The sequence below is a fragment of the Myodes glareolus genome, chromosome 7 (assembly GCF_982192425.1).
Source record: "Myodes glareolus chromosome 7, mMyoGla1.1, whole genome shotgun sequence".
NCBI classification, from domain to species: domain Eukaryota; kingdom Metazoa; phylum Chordata; class Mammalia; order Rodentia; family Cricetidae; genus Myodes; species Myodes glareolus.
In genome coordinates this window covers 75473406-75487548 of record NC_142032.1, presented here as the reverse complement: position 1 = coordinate 75487548, position 14143 = coordinate 75473406, and the positions used below count along the sequence as shown (strand labels likewise).

General features: G+C 44.7%; 1 protein-coding gene across 2 annotated transcripts in view; it reads left to right on the top strand.

The window, feature by feature from the left end:
• The first annotated feature begins 2262 nt into the window (after positions 1-2262).
• Positions 2263-14143, top strand: part of Sec23ip (SEC23 interacting protein) — a 46419-nt gene continuing 34538 nt past the window's right edge. The window contains exons 1-2 of one of the 2 annotated variants that reach the window (XM_048455118.3): positions 2263-2491; positions 12020-12549. In XM_048455118.3, the coding sequence (XP_048311075.2) occupies positions 2338-2491; positions 12020-12549 (684 nt within the window). In that variant the 5' untranslated portion in view covers positions 2263-2337. The remainder of the gene's footprint in view (positions 2492-12019; positions 12550-14143) is intronic. The other variant, XM_048455117.3, reaches the window with a different exon arrangement.

Genomic DNA, 14143 nt, shown 5'->3' with positions numbered 1-14143 from the left:
TTGTTGGGGGGCAGTGCTTTTTCAAGACAGTTTCTCTGTGTAACCTTGGCTGTCTTGGAATTCTGCTTGTGTCTCTGCCTCCTGAGTACTGGGATTAAAGGTGTGAGCCACCACCGCATCAATGGACTCTTAATCTGATGAAGGAGGAGGGGAGTTCATGAAGGGGAACCGGATAGAAGACCACTGCAGACATGACATTGAAGGGTATGTCTTGTTCTGAGCCCTTTTTTGATCTTTTTTCCTCTCCTTAATTATTATTTAGCTTTTCTTTCTTCCTTTTGTGGTCTAATATTTTTTTAAAGATCATATGGTGAGAGCTGGGCGATAGTGGCGCACGCCTTTAATCCCAGCACTTGGGAGGCAGAGGCAGGAAGACCTCTGTGAGTTCGAGGCCAGCCTGGTCTACAACAGCTAGTTCCAGGACATCTAGGACTGTTTCACAGAGAAACCCTGCCTCGAAAAACAAACAAACAAACAAACAAACATCTCAAAGTGATAGTTTTGGAATTTGGGTTTTTCTGAGGTGAGCACATATAAGGCAAGCTGTCTGCAAAGTTGTCCCTTCACTTATAAAAAGACTGAGGAAATAATTTTTAGGTTTTGGTTTTAGTTTCTCTTTCTCAGGGAAGCTTTTTTAATACTTCAAGCTGAGTAAGTTCTATGCTAATGATCTGATGGAGAGAGATACATGTTCTCTTCTCATGGAATGTTTAGACCTCTGTCCCCTGATGATGTCAGTGTTCCAGGAAGCACACTCTTATTTATTTATTTATTTATTTATACAGTATTCTACCTGCATACCAGAAGAGGGCACCAGATCTCACTATAGATGGCTGTGAGCCACCATGTGGTTGCTGGGAATTGAACTCAGGACCTCTGGAAGACCAGACAGTGTTCTTAACCTCTGAGCCATCTCTCCAGCCCCCCAGGAAGCACACTTAAGGAAAGTCTGCAGGTTATTGTTATTATGTGTTTAGTTGATTGTTTTGCCAGACTGTAAACCCCCCAAAAGGAAGGATCTCAAGTCTGTTTCCTACATTACTCTCTGGTGTACAGTACAATGACAGGAGAATCTTCTTGACCAGCTCAGTCTAGCATGGCTTCCAGCAGCTTGAGGCCATGTTACCTATGATTCACCCAAAGGCCTTCTCAACACTGCTCTCCGCATTTCCAGCCCCCGTGAAAATGCTTGTCTAAAGAAGTTCAAAACTCTCAGAATTTACTGTTTTTTGTTTATTTGTTTGTTTTGTTTTTTTGAGGTTTTCTCTGTAGCTCTGGAGCCTGTCCTGGAACTAGCTCTTGTAAACCAGGCTGGCCTCAAGATCTCAGAGATCCACCTGCCTCTGCCTCCCGAGTGCTGGGATTAAGGGATTAAAGGTGTGCGCCACCACTGCCCGGCTCGAATTTACTATTTTTCTTCCAGCCAAAACCGGCTAGTAGGCAGAATGTTTTTAATTATAAATCTTTTTTCTGCCCCTTTGAAAGGCAAGTTGCCTACCCTTTTGGAACTGCCTTACCAAGGACACTTTGTTTTTCGAGATAGAGAAGAGTTTGCCACACTTTGTGGACCAGGCTGGCCTCGACTCAGAGATCCACCTGCCTCTGCCTCCTGAGTGCTGGGATAAAAGGCATGAGCCAGCACCGTGTGGCTCCAAAGACACTTTTCAATGCACACATTCAAGGAGATAGTAGCCTGGAGTGGTGGCACACACCGTTGAAGCACTTGGACAAGGCAATCGGATCTCTGAGAATTCCAGGCGACATGAGACCCTGTCTCAAAACAAAACCAAAACAACAACAACAACAACAAAAAATCCCAAGGAGATAATAATTCTTACTCCCATTTCCTACTACTGCCGGCCATAAAGATTTGAGAATTGCTGCGTGGGGTAGTATTAATCTCAGGACTGGAAGAGCTGGGGTAGGAGGATGAAGGCCAGTTTCGGCTACCTAGCGAGATTCGGCCTCGCAAGCAAGCAAATAAACCCAAACCACAAAACAGCCCATGAGAAACTCATGCAGCCCAGCGCAACCGAAAATCCGCGACTTTCAGCGTCAGAACCCGCAGCGGCCACTCCCCTCGCTGTGGTTCCAGCGTCTGGCCTAGTCCCGACAGGCCGAGGGTGTCACGTGAGCGGCTTGGGCTTGAAGCCGATTCCACCTTATTGCGTTTGGGCGGCGTCAGCTTCCGGAAGAAGACGGGTCCCTGAGTGGCTCCCCGGCCTGCGACCTCCGTGCGCAAATGCGGAAGTGCGGTGGCACTCTGGCTGACCGGCTTCCGGCCAGTGCTGCAGCGCCGGGCTAGCAGAGCCACGTAACGGCCGGGGGTCTGCAGCCATGGCGGATAGGAAGACTAACGGTGGCGGAGCGTCCGCCTCGTCGAGCACTAACTTACTCTTCTCCTCCTCGGCCACGGAGTTCAGCTTCAACGTGCCCTTCATCCCCGTCACGCAGGCCGCCGCCTCCCCGGCTTCCCTGCTCTTGCCCGGAGGTAGTGAACCGAGGGCGCTTGGGGGCCCGTGTTTGCTCCGAGGAGGGTGGGACAGGAGCGACACCTTCTTGGGCCGCTTTTCAGGGCCAGTAGTGGCCAGCTTCCAGAGGGCCAGGGACCGTGCGCTCCTGGAGGAGGGGCCCAGGTGATGAGGCTTGCTCTTGGTCCAAGGAACCCCTGCCACTGCACAAGTTTTTGTTGTACTCCCAGTGGTGTGCCGAGTGCTGGCAGGGAATGCGGCCAAATTAGACAGTTTCCCTCTGCTAAAATACCGCAAGCTAGCCTCTTACTGGGAAACCCCCGTGATAGGGCAGGCCATCACCTAGGAGACAGTACGCTGCCTCCAGAGGGGGCAGTGCCCCTCTGGTAGAGTACTATGAAGTCTCTGCTGGAAGCCGACTCTGGGCTTAAGGAGGATACCTCCTAGGATGGACAGCGCGTCCTGCTAGGACGGATATGTAACGAAGTGTAGGTCCGGAATGCGTTTCTCATTTTTTCAGGTATCACTTTCTCTGAGCTCTTCCTTCTTCTCTTAAGCTCTCACCTCCTTTTGGTTAGGCTCTGTGTATGTCTGGACAGGCTGATGTTCGGACTGTGTTCCGGCCCTGCCACTAACTTGCTGTGGTGGCCTCAGGCATGACATTTTACCCATCTGCTTAAGTTTCATGTTTTCAGCCCCCCTCCTCACTTTTGAAACAGGGTCTCTACCTTGTCCTGACTGTCCTGGAACTCACTATGTAAAGGAGGCTGGCCTCAAACTCAGAGATCCTACTGCCTCTAACTCTGAGTGCTAAAGGCGTGCACCACCATGCCTAGTCTGGTTTTTTTTGTGGAACTCTAAATGTGGTGCTTCGCACAGTGTTGTGTAAATATTTGTGAGCTAAGTACCTCTGCCTCCCCATTTGGACTGTGAACTTCTTGCCTCTTTTATTTGCAGGGTCTTGTTTAGTGCCTAGCACATAGGTCCTTATCAAGTCTGACCTTTCCCCACTAAATGGTTCCGTTTTGGAAGACTAAGGGAAGGTTCCTGGAGAGGGAAGAAAGGCAAACTGAAAGTACCTGCTTACGGAGGCTCCCCTTTCTGTTCTGATTCTCGGTGCTTGTAGCTGGGTGACGTGTACACACCTGTTTATCCTATCCGGACAGAGTGCAAGCTTTGTCAGAGCAGGGCCTTAGTTTTAGTCACCACTGTCGCCCACTGCCTAGAGTGCAGGATCCATAATATCCGGTGGCAATTTGTTGAGTGAGTGGGGGGACGGTTATCAAGAGTGCATCTGTCTCAGTTATGTAGTGTTAGGGGCGGATACCAAGAGTGCGTCTGCCTGGGTTAAGCAGTGTTGGGGACGGATACTAAGAGTGCGTCTGTCCGGGATAAGCAGTGTTGGGGACGGATACCAAGAGTGCGTCTGTCCGGGTTAAGCAGTGTTGAAAGGTGTTGCTTCCTTTGGTAAAGAATTGTGGTGGCTGGATCAGAGTGCTGTGGAAGGATCCAGGAATGAAGAAGGCTGTGCCTTGGGATTTTCGGACTTTTCTGTCTCTTGAGTGTTGTTTGATGCCGGCCCATATTCCTTGCTGTGTAATAATTGATTTGTGTGCTGTCAGTGCTTGAAATGTCATTGTTTATTTTTAAAATATTCTATGCATGTTGATGTTTTGCCTGCATATGTATCTATGTGAGGGTGTTGGGCCCCCTGGAACTGGGGTGTAAGATAGTCATGAGCCACGATGTGGGTGTTGGGAACTGAACCCAGTCCATCTTGGAAGAGCAGTCAGTGCCCCTAATCACTGAGCAATCTCTCCAGCCCAACATTTCTACTTTCAAGTTTAAGATAAATATGCCTACGTTTAGATTTGCTCGTTTATTAATTGACATGGTGTCCTCTTGTAGCCCAGGGTAGCTTGTGGTGGCCTGCTTGTCCCAGCTTCCCATGTGCTGTGAGCGCTGGCATGACACAACTTTATGCTTTCTTTAAATTCTTGGAGGCTTATTTTTGAAAGTGTATACTTGTGTATGTGTCTCTCCGTGTGTATGTATGTGCAAGTTGTGTCTATTTATGTGTGTGCGTGCGCATGAGTACAGTTGCCCTCAGAGGCCAGAGACTTTGGATCTCCCTGGAGCTGGAGTTGCAGGTTTTTTTGTGCTGGGAATCAAATGTGGGTCTTCTATAAGAGCAGCACATGACCCTGGTCACTGAGCCATCTCTCCAATCCCATCTTGAAAGCCATTGCTTCTTAGATACAAACTTGTTTTTTTGTAAGAGCACATAGATAGCTTTTAGAACTGCCATTCCACAAGTAGTTTTTTCTGTTTTGCTTTTTGAGAGAGGCTCTCTTTGTTCTGTATCTTTGGCTGTCCTGGAACTCCCTGTGCAAACCAGGCTGACCTTGAACTCACAGCCCTGTCTTTTCTGGCTCCCGAGTGCACCACAAGTGCTCCCTACACTTCCAAGATTTCATGATTAGAGGTCTCTTCAGAGCTTTTCTGGAGACAAAGGAGATCCCAGCTCCTTGGAAGCAACAGTAAGCCCTCACAGTGGAGGAGATACGCAGGCGGCAGTGTTATACATCAGCAGATAGGAACTGAGCAGCCTCTCTCTGTCGGACCCTGTTGCAGAGGTCAGAGCAGCACAGAAGAGAGTGTGTCTGTGCACACCAACACCTGCCTCCATAAGCTGTGGTAGTACAGCTTACCCAGCCGGAGATGGGATGGACAGGCTGTGCCCACCACTGTGAGTCTCAGCTGCTGGAGTGGAGGGATGATGTCCCTTAAGGCCTCAGAGTCTCACAGAACGTGATCTGAGCAGAGCTTGAAGGATCTGTAGGAATGAGGGAGTCTGAAGGTGGGAGAGAAATCTGCAGGCTTGGCAGTGATAAGGGGCAGTCTGGACCGCTCTCCTCCTCTCCTGTTACCTGTCCTTGCACTCTCCACGTCCCGCCCCTTCTTGTAGATAGCTGACTAGAGTGTGCAGGGTGTGGCTCAGTGGGCTGTGGGGCTCATAGTACGCTAAAAGGTTTGTATTTCATTGATCTGTGGGGAGCCTTTGAAGGGTTTGCTTGAGGGCCTCACTATGTCACTCTCACTGGTCTAGAACATGAAAGTTGCTCTCTTGACCAAGTTGGCCTCAATGCCCTGAGATCCTCCTGCCTCTTGCTTCCTGAATGCTGAGATTAAAGGGGGATACCAACACACCTGATCTCCTTTGAAGGATTTTTAACAAGACAATGAAATTAGAAGTGTGATTTAGAAAGGCTTGGGCTTTTTAAGATTGCACTGGAATAGGGTTGACATTCATAGATGTGGTCAGTTTTCATCCCCTGTATGTCAGGCAGGAGTAGATGGTACCCTAGCCCGAGTGAGCTGCATTGAGGGATAAGGGACAGATAGACTTATTTTATTTCATAATGATGGGGAGCAGTCACAGAACCTCGCACCCTCCAGGCAAGCAGTCTGCCATTGAGGTGCATTCGTGGTAGAGGTATTTATATTATAAAGTTGCAGAGGCCTCATGACTCACTGGAGACCAGATTATCAGTTCTGTGTCGGTGTCAAGGTCCAAGCTCGGCAGCAGGTGTGTAGTGGGTGCTGCATTCATGGCTCTTCAATGAGCTTCTGAAGGACGTCTATCACAAAAGGTCTGATGGATGTGAGGTTTCCCATAGAAAGTTGTTGGTGAACTTCTGTTTGAGATGGGAATATTAAAAGCTAATAAATTCATCGTGAGGCTTACTAAGTTTGACACACTTGGCTGGGAGAATTGTGGGCCAGAGGAGGACAGTCTGAATTTGAGATGTGATGACGGAGGCACAAGTATAGACTCCTCACTATAGCTATGGGTCTAGATCATTTGTGTCTGGTACAATTAGAAAGTGCTCCTAGGGGGAAGTTAGAGGTATGCTGAACCTTTTTCTTCTTCTCCCTCTTTATTTTATTTTATTTTTAGATTGGCTTCCTGTTACGGGTTGGTTCTGTTGCTGTGAAGAGACACCTTGTGTTATGGTTTAGATAAAACGCCTTGGTTCCCCAAGGGGTGGCAGCAGGCCACGAGGGGCAGCCGGGTCTCATGAGGGGCCACGGCGGGTGAGAGACAGAGAAGGATAAACACGCCATGCGGAGAGAGGGTTTGGATATAGTTTATTTAGTAAAAGGGATGGGAGACAGACAGACAGAGAGAGGAGGGGAGGAGAGGAGAGGCCGCAGCCACCTTTTCTGAAGAGAGACAGGCAGAGAGAGAGAGAGAGAGAGAGAGAGAGAGAGAGCGTGCAAGAGTGCACGAGCGTGTGCATGTGCCTGTGCATGCTGAAAGAGGAAGGAAGACCTGTTTGGTGGCCACCAAAGGGAGGAATAGGCGGGGCTTGTTTCTTAAAGGGACAGGACAGACCTTTACTCCATGACTATGGCAACTCAATAATTTATTTAACTTTATTTTATGTGCATTGGTGTGAAGGTATCAGATCTCCTGGAAATGGAGTTATAAACAGTTGTGAGCTGCCATGTGGGTGCTGGGAATTGAACCTGGGTCCTCGAGAAGAGCAACCAGTGCTCTCAACCACTGAGCCATTTCTCCAGCTCCCCACCTCTACAGTAACTCTTAAAAAGCAAACATTTAATTGGGTGGTTTGCTTACAGTTTGAGAAGTTCATTATCATCATGGTGGGGAGCATGGCAGCATTGCAGTAGAGGGTGCTGGAGCTAGAGTGCTGAGTCTGCGGGCCACAGGCAGTCAGCTGACACACTGGGTGTTGTCCTGAGTGCGGGAGAACTCAACTGTAGTGAGTGACACACTTCCTTCAACAAGGCCACACCCATTCTAACAAAACTATACCTCCTAATAGTGCCACTTCCTATGAGGCCATGGGGGCCAGTTACATTCAAACCGTCACACTTCATGTTACCAAATATGTTTAGACTCAAGTGTTTTATTTGCCTCAGTCTCTGAGAAGCTGGGACTGTAGGCATGTCTTTTGAGCAGTGTTTCTGTCATAGGTCAGAAAGACAGCCCCAGACTCTGTACTCTGATTGTACATAGTTGTGTTTTGGGCAATTATGACCAGACCTGTGGAGTGGAGTCTCTTCACTACATTGGTTTGTAAAGTATAATTGTAACAGCCTGGAAGCTGAAGGCAGAATCACCATGAGGTCACAGAGAGTCCAGAGCTTTGGCATTTTTCCAAGAGCAGGGACCATACCGTGCCTGTTACTGGGGGTGACTACACATCTGATAGACTGTAGCCCTCTAGCAGCTGCAGATAAAGGTGACCAAAGCAAGGGAAGGAAAGAGAAAACTGAAAACTGTTCATAGATGTAGAACAAGGCAGAGTAGGGTGAAGGTCTTGAGGTTAGTTAGTGGGAAGATGATTGATTCTTTGTGAATTACTTGACAGCAAAATAGAAGAAAAAGGATTTTTTTCTGAATTATTTGTTTTTTTCCTTTTTTTGAGGCAATGTTTCTTTGTGTAGCCCTAGCTATGCTTGAACTCATTGTGTAGACCAGGCTGGCCTTGAACTCACAGAGATCTGCCTCCTGGGTGCTGGGATTAAAAGTGTGTGCTCCTACACCCAGCATGAATTACTTGATAGCAGAGGTGTTGTTTAAATTGAAAATACAATGAAGATGAAGTTGTTCAGAGAGAAGTCAGGAAACCTTCCCTTAGAAAAATGATTTTCTAGTGACTTGCTGTTTTGTTAATTTTTTTCATTCATTTATTTATTGTGTATGTTTTATCAGAGAATAATTTGTGGGAGTTGGTTCTAGGGCAGCCAACTTTACCTGCTGAGCCATCTTACCAGTCTGTGACTTGGTGTTCTGTAATGTCTGAACATCTAGTTTTGATTACTACTTACATTTTAGGGACTGCAGTTAATGGGTTACCTACCTTGCCTTGGGAACACAAAGAGCACATTCTGTAGGCATAGATTTTCATTGGGATCACCAGTTCCCAAATAACAACATGGAGACTCCTTATTAATTATGAAAGCTTGGCTGATACCTTAGTTTTGTTTCTAGCTAGCTCTTATAATTTAAATGAACCCATTTCTATTACTCTATGTGCTGCCCCAGGCTCATGCTGCTCTTCAGACTCTGCCTTTCTTCTCCCCAGCATTCTCTCTGCCCTGAAAATCCTGCTTAGCTGCTGACTAGCTTTTTTATTATGCCAATCACAGTGACATATTCACACAGTGTAAAGGAGTACTCCACATTTCCCCTTTTTGTCTAAGTAAGAAAGCTTTTAACATAATAAAACTATAGAAAATAAGAACAATTGTCAGGTAATAATTGCATTTACAATGTCCAGTCCATTTGTATTTGGCATATGTGGAGAAAATACTCCATTATTTATCTTTGTGAGTTCAAAGTTTTATACCTAATTTACTTTTTATCATAACTAAGGAAAAGTCTTTAACTCCATCAACGATCCCAGAAGGGTATATATAATGTTACCTAATGACAGGGACATCCAGCTGCCTGTACAGAACCCAAGGTTCTTCTGTAATGTTGGGCATCCAACTTTGGCCTACAGGCCTAGAATATCTGACAAACATTTAGTGAATTTTGATGGACTGTCCTACCTTGTCTTGGCAAAATTTAATGGTCACTTTCTTTTGTATCCTTCTGGTCCAGTTAAGACAATATGCTGTCAGCAATTGAGGCAAAGGCAGTTGTTTTATTCAAATGGCTAGCTTTTGCCATAAAGCAAGCAAACTCCATAGGGAGTTTCTTTGATGCCCATCATTCTCTTTTGAAGCAAATTGGTGTTGTTAGGAGCAGATGTATCTCACTGTTATGGAAAGCCTTAGATTATTAAACACCTTAAATGCCATTTTCTGTAGATCTTTGAAGTATTTGAAGACCATCTGTCTAAATCTTTTGAACCTTGAAAACATAACTATTATTAACACAGATTTGATTATTATAGATGCCTACTAATTTGTATTTCTTAATTATACATTACATTTTTAATTGAACTGCATAAGCACAATACCCCCCAAAATAGTAGAAATATATATACAGCATAACAAAATCACCTTTAAATTAGTATCATTAAACCAAAATCCATACCAATGAGATTAATTGGTATGGATTACCAACTCCTAAGTGCTGGGATTAAAGGCTTATGCCACTACCACCTGGCCATTTTTTTCAGGTTTTATGTGGATGTAGGTGCCCTGTAGTCATCTCCATATGTAGGCAGAGTTTTTTGGTGGGTCTACTCATTCCCAAATAGCCACATTTCATTAATTATGAAAGCTTAGCCAGTAGTTTAGGTTTTGTTTTTTGTGTTTTTTTTTGTTGTTGTTGTTTTTTTTTTTTCTTTTTTAGCTAGCTCTTACCACTTAGGCCATTTCTATTAATCTGTGTGCTGCCCTGATGCTTGCTTACTTCATCTATGTACTTTCCATGTTGCTTCTTCAGAGTCTGGCTCATGACTCCTCAGACTCTGCTCTTCTCCCCAGCATTCTCTCTGTCGCCCAAAATCCTGCTGTTTAGCCTTTTTTTTTCTTTTGGTTTTTCTAGTCAAGGTTTCTCTGTGTAACTTTGGAGCCAATCATTCTATGGACCAGACTGGCCTTGAACTCACAGAGATCTGCCTGCCTCTGCCTCCCAAGTGCTGGGATTAAAGGCTGGGCCACCACTGTCCAGCCTGTTTAGCTTTTTTATTAAGCCAATCACAGTGGCATTCACATAGTGTAAAGAAATATTCTACACATATTCATTTGAACAATAGTTATATATTATATATATCATAATATATATTATATATATGCATACACACATACACTTCAGCAACTAGGCTGTGGGATACTTTTTCACAGACAGGGGTTTGTTCTTTTCTTTTTATTTATTTAATGTGCATTGGTGTTTTTGCTGCATGTATGTATTAGGGTGTCAGGTCTCGGAGTTACTGACAGTTGTGAGCTGCCATGTGGGTGCTGGGAATCGAACCCAGGTCCTCTGGCTGAGTAGCCAGTGCTCTCACCTCTGAACCATCTCTCCAGCCCGAACAATAGTTACTTTGTAATTGAGACCCCTGACATACCCTCTACTTGTCAATACAACTAATACCTGTGCTTCAGTTTCTTCTTATGACTGTTGAAATAAAATTAGGTATGTTTAGGTATATGGTAACATTTGAATTATATCAGGAAAAGGTTTAACATATAAAAATAGGTACAAAATTACTTGTTTTTTAAAAACCCTTATGTAAACATGAACATTTTTCTGTTTTGTTTTGGTTTTTTGAGACAGGGTTTCTCTATGTAACAACCCTGACTGTCCTGGAACTCTCTTTGTAGTCTAGGCTGATGTTGAACTAACAGATCCACCTACCTCCTGAGTGCTGGGATTAAAGACACGTGCCACCTCACCTGGCTATAAACATGAGTGTTTACAAAAGAAATAGTAATATTTATATGCGGGCTGGAGAGATGGCTCAGAGGTTAAGAGAACTGACTGCTGTTCTGGAGGTCCTGAGTTCAATTCCCAGCAACCACATGATGGCTCACACCCATCTATAATGAGATCTGGTGCCCAGAACACTATATATATATATTAAGTTAAATTAAAAAAAAGAAAAAAATAATGTTTATATAGAAACTTAAAAGGGCACATCCCAAAACGCAAAATGTTTTTCTTTTCTTCTCTCTGTCTCTCTCTTTCTCTCTCTTTTTTGAGACAATGTTTCTCTGTGTAGCCATGGCTGTTCTGGAACTCAGAACTCACTATCTCTGCCTCTTGAGTGCTGGGATTAAGGTCGTGGACCATTATTATTGGCTTTCCAAAAGTTAATGTTAACAGTGACTGTCTCTGATGGAGAAATTCATAACTTTTCAGTTTTTTTTTTAGTTTTTCTTTTTCAAATAAATTTTTTTCTTAAATTTTTAAAAAGTTTTTTGTTTTAAAGATGTATTTAGTTATTATGTATATAGTATTCTGCCTGCATGTATGCCTGCAGGTCAGAAGAGGACACCAGATCTCTTTATAGATGGTTGTGAGCCGCCATGTGGTTGTTGGGAATTGGACTCAGGGTCTCTGGAAGATCAGCCTGTGCTTTTAACCTCTGAGCCATCTCTCCAGCCCCTAAGAGAACTTTTTTTAAAACTTCTTATTTATTCTCTGTCTTTTACACCATGCATCCTGATCCCATTTACTACCCTGTTCCTTCGTATCTGCCCTCTGCCCTTGCACCCTCCCTGCCAAAGTGAAATGAAAGGAAATTTAATAAAAGAAAAACAAGGGGAAAATCTTGTGGAAATTATAGTATGACACAGTGAGGCACACAGTATATCCTTTTGTTCATGTCTTTACTTACAGGTGGTCATTGCAAAGAGTCATTGGTTTGATTTGAGGCCTCTGGTTAAGAGAAAAGATTTTGAGGGAAAGATTTTCTTTTTTCCCTATAATGCAGAAAATACAAGTTAGCTCACCAAAGTAAGAGGCTTAGTTGCTCCACCTTTGTCACTGAGCCTCCCACAGAGGGTGGTGCTGTTCTTAAGCCATTGCTCTCCATTGCTCTCCTGTTGTATTGCAGAGGACTCCACAGATGTTGGTGAGGAAGATAGTTTCCTTGGCCAGACTTCTGCTCACACCTCCACCCCGCAGACATTCAGTTACTTCTCTCAGGTACCAAGCAGTAGTGACCCTTTTGGGAACATTGGACAGTCGCCCTCAACAACTACCGCCGTGTCGGCTGGACAGTCGGCGTTTTCGAAGCCCCCAGCCACACTTCCTTTCACAACTGGATCCCAAGATGTGTCGAATGCATTTCTGCCACCGGTTTCCAAGACTCATTATGGTGCTGCACCTCCCTCACAGATGGGAATAAATACCTATTTGCCTTCTCAGCCGAGCAGTCTCCCTCCAAACTTTGGAAGCCCTCCCCAAGGGAGTCCTCACCAAGGACATAACCCGTATCGCCACACTCCTGTCAGCAGCAGGGCGAATCCCTACATTACACCCCCACAGCTGCAGCAGTGCCAGACACCAGGCCATCCCTCCTACCCTCCGCCTTCTGGACCCCCTGTGCAGACGTACCAAATGCCACCAGGACCGATGCCACTGGTACGTGGACGCCATACCAGTTTTCTCTCTTAGAGAAGTTTTAAAAAACTTTGTATGATAAGAGAAATTTTTTGAGTTTATTTTTGTTATGTGTATTGTTTTGTCTGCATGTGTGTCTGTGTACCATGTGCATGCAATGCCCTTGGAGGCCACAAGGAGGCATCATATTCCTTGGAACTGGAGTTACAGGTGTTTGCCACCAAATTAGTGCTGGGATTTGAACCTGGGTCCTCTGGAAAAACAGTCAATGCCCTTAACTGCTGAGTCATCTCTCCAGCTCAATTTTATACGTTTTAACATATACTAAGTATAAAATCTATTTTTAACTTATTTTATTTTATATGTAGAGGTGTTTTACCTGAATGTGTGTCTGTGTATCACATTTGTGCTTGGTGTCCCAGGAGGCCAGAAAAGGAAAGGAACCCAGTTTTTTTTTTTTGCAACCACAATAAGTACTTTTAGTCACTGGGTCATTTCTCCACACCAGGACAGATTTTTTTTTGTTGTTGTTTTTTTTAAGGCAGTGTTTCACTGTGTAGTTAGCCCTGGCTGTCCTGGAACTTGCTCTGTAGGCCAGGCTGGCTTTTTACAGAGGGTGTTACTGGTGTGTTACAGGTGATCAAAACCAGGGTGAGGAATGTGGTAGGTAAGCATTCCCATTGAGCTATACACCCAGTGCACCTTTTAATTTTGAGACAGGATCTTCCTAAATTGCTTTGTTTGGCCTCAAACTCTTGATCCTCCTGCCTCAGTCCCAGGTAATTGGTGTTCTGGGTCTGTGTCACAGAGGTTCTTCTTTGTGAACTGCGTGCTTGAGGTAAACCCTTTAACAGTAGCTAATTGGAGGCTGGCAAGATGGCTCAGGGTAAAGGCACTTGCCACGGAGCCTGAGGACTTGGTTTAGATCCCCAGGGCCCATGTGGTGGAAGGAGAACACTGACTCCTACAAACTGTCCCCTGACTTCCACACTTTGCATGCAGCAATGCCCACCCAAATAAATAAAATACATAAAATTGTTTTAAGGTAGCTATCACATGGTTTATATTCAAGTTTATATCACCTATTTAATGGAGTAATGGTTGATTTTACTTGCCTGGATACATGCTGATATTCTCAGATTTTAGTGTATAGTATCAAATGTTATCTAAGGACGTGAGAATGAGGCAGTGCAGTCTTAATAGACTGCTCGCTGCTTCTCATCTTATATTAGTTAGTGAGAGTGCTCAGGACAGGGACTACAAGTGATTCTGCCACTAATTTTAATGTTTATAGAGTTTGGTTGTAGCCATGTGTGTTGGATTAACATTTACATGTTAATACATACTTAGAAGTGGAATGACTGGGTCAAAAAGTATGGGTGTTGTAACAATTTTAAAAATTAGGACTGGAGAAATGGCTCAAAGGTTAAGAGCTCTGGCTGTTCTAGAGGTCTTGAGTTCAATTTCCAGCCGCATGGCTGCTCCCAACCATCTATCATGAGCTCTGATGCCCTCTTCTGGCATGTAGACATGGATGCAGACAGACAATGTATATTAATAAACCTATAAAAAACTTGAGGGAACCACATCGATCTTGTGCATGCTTCACAAGTTC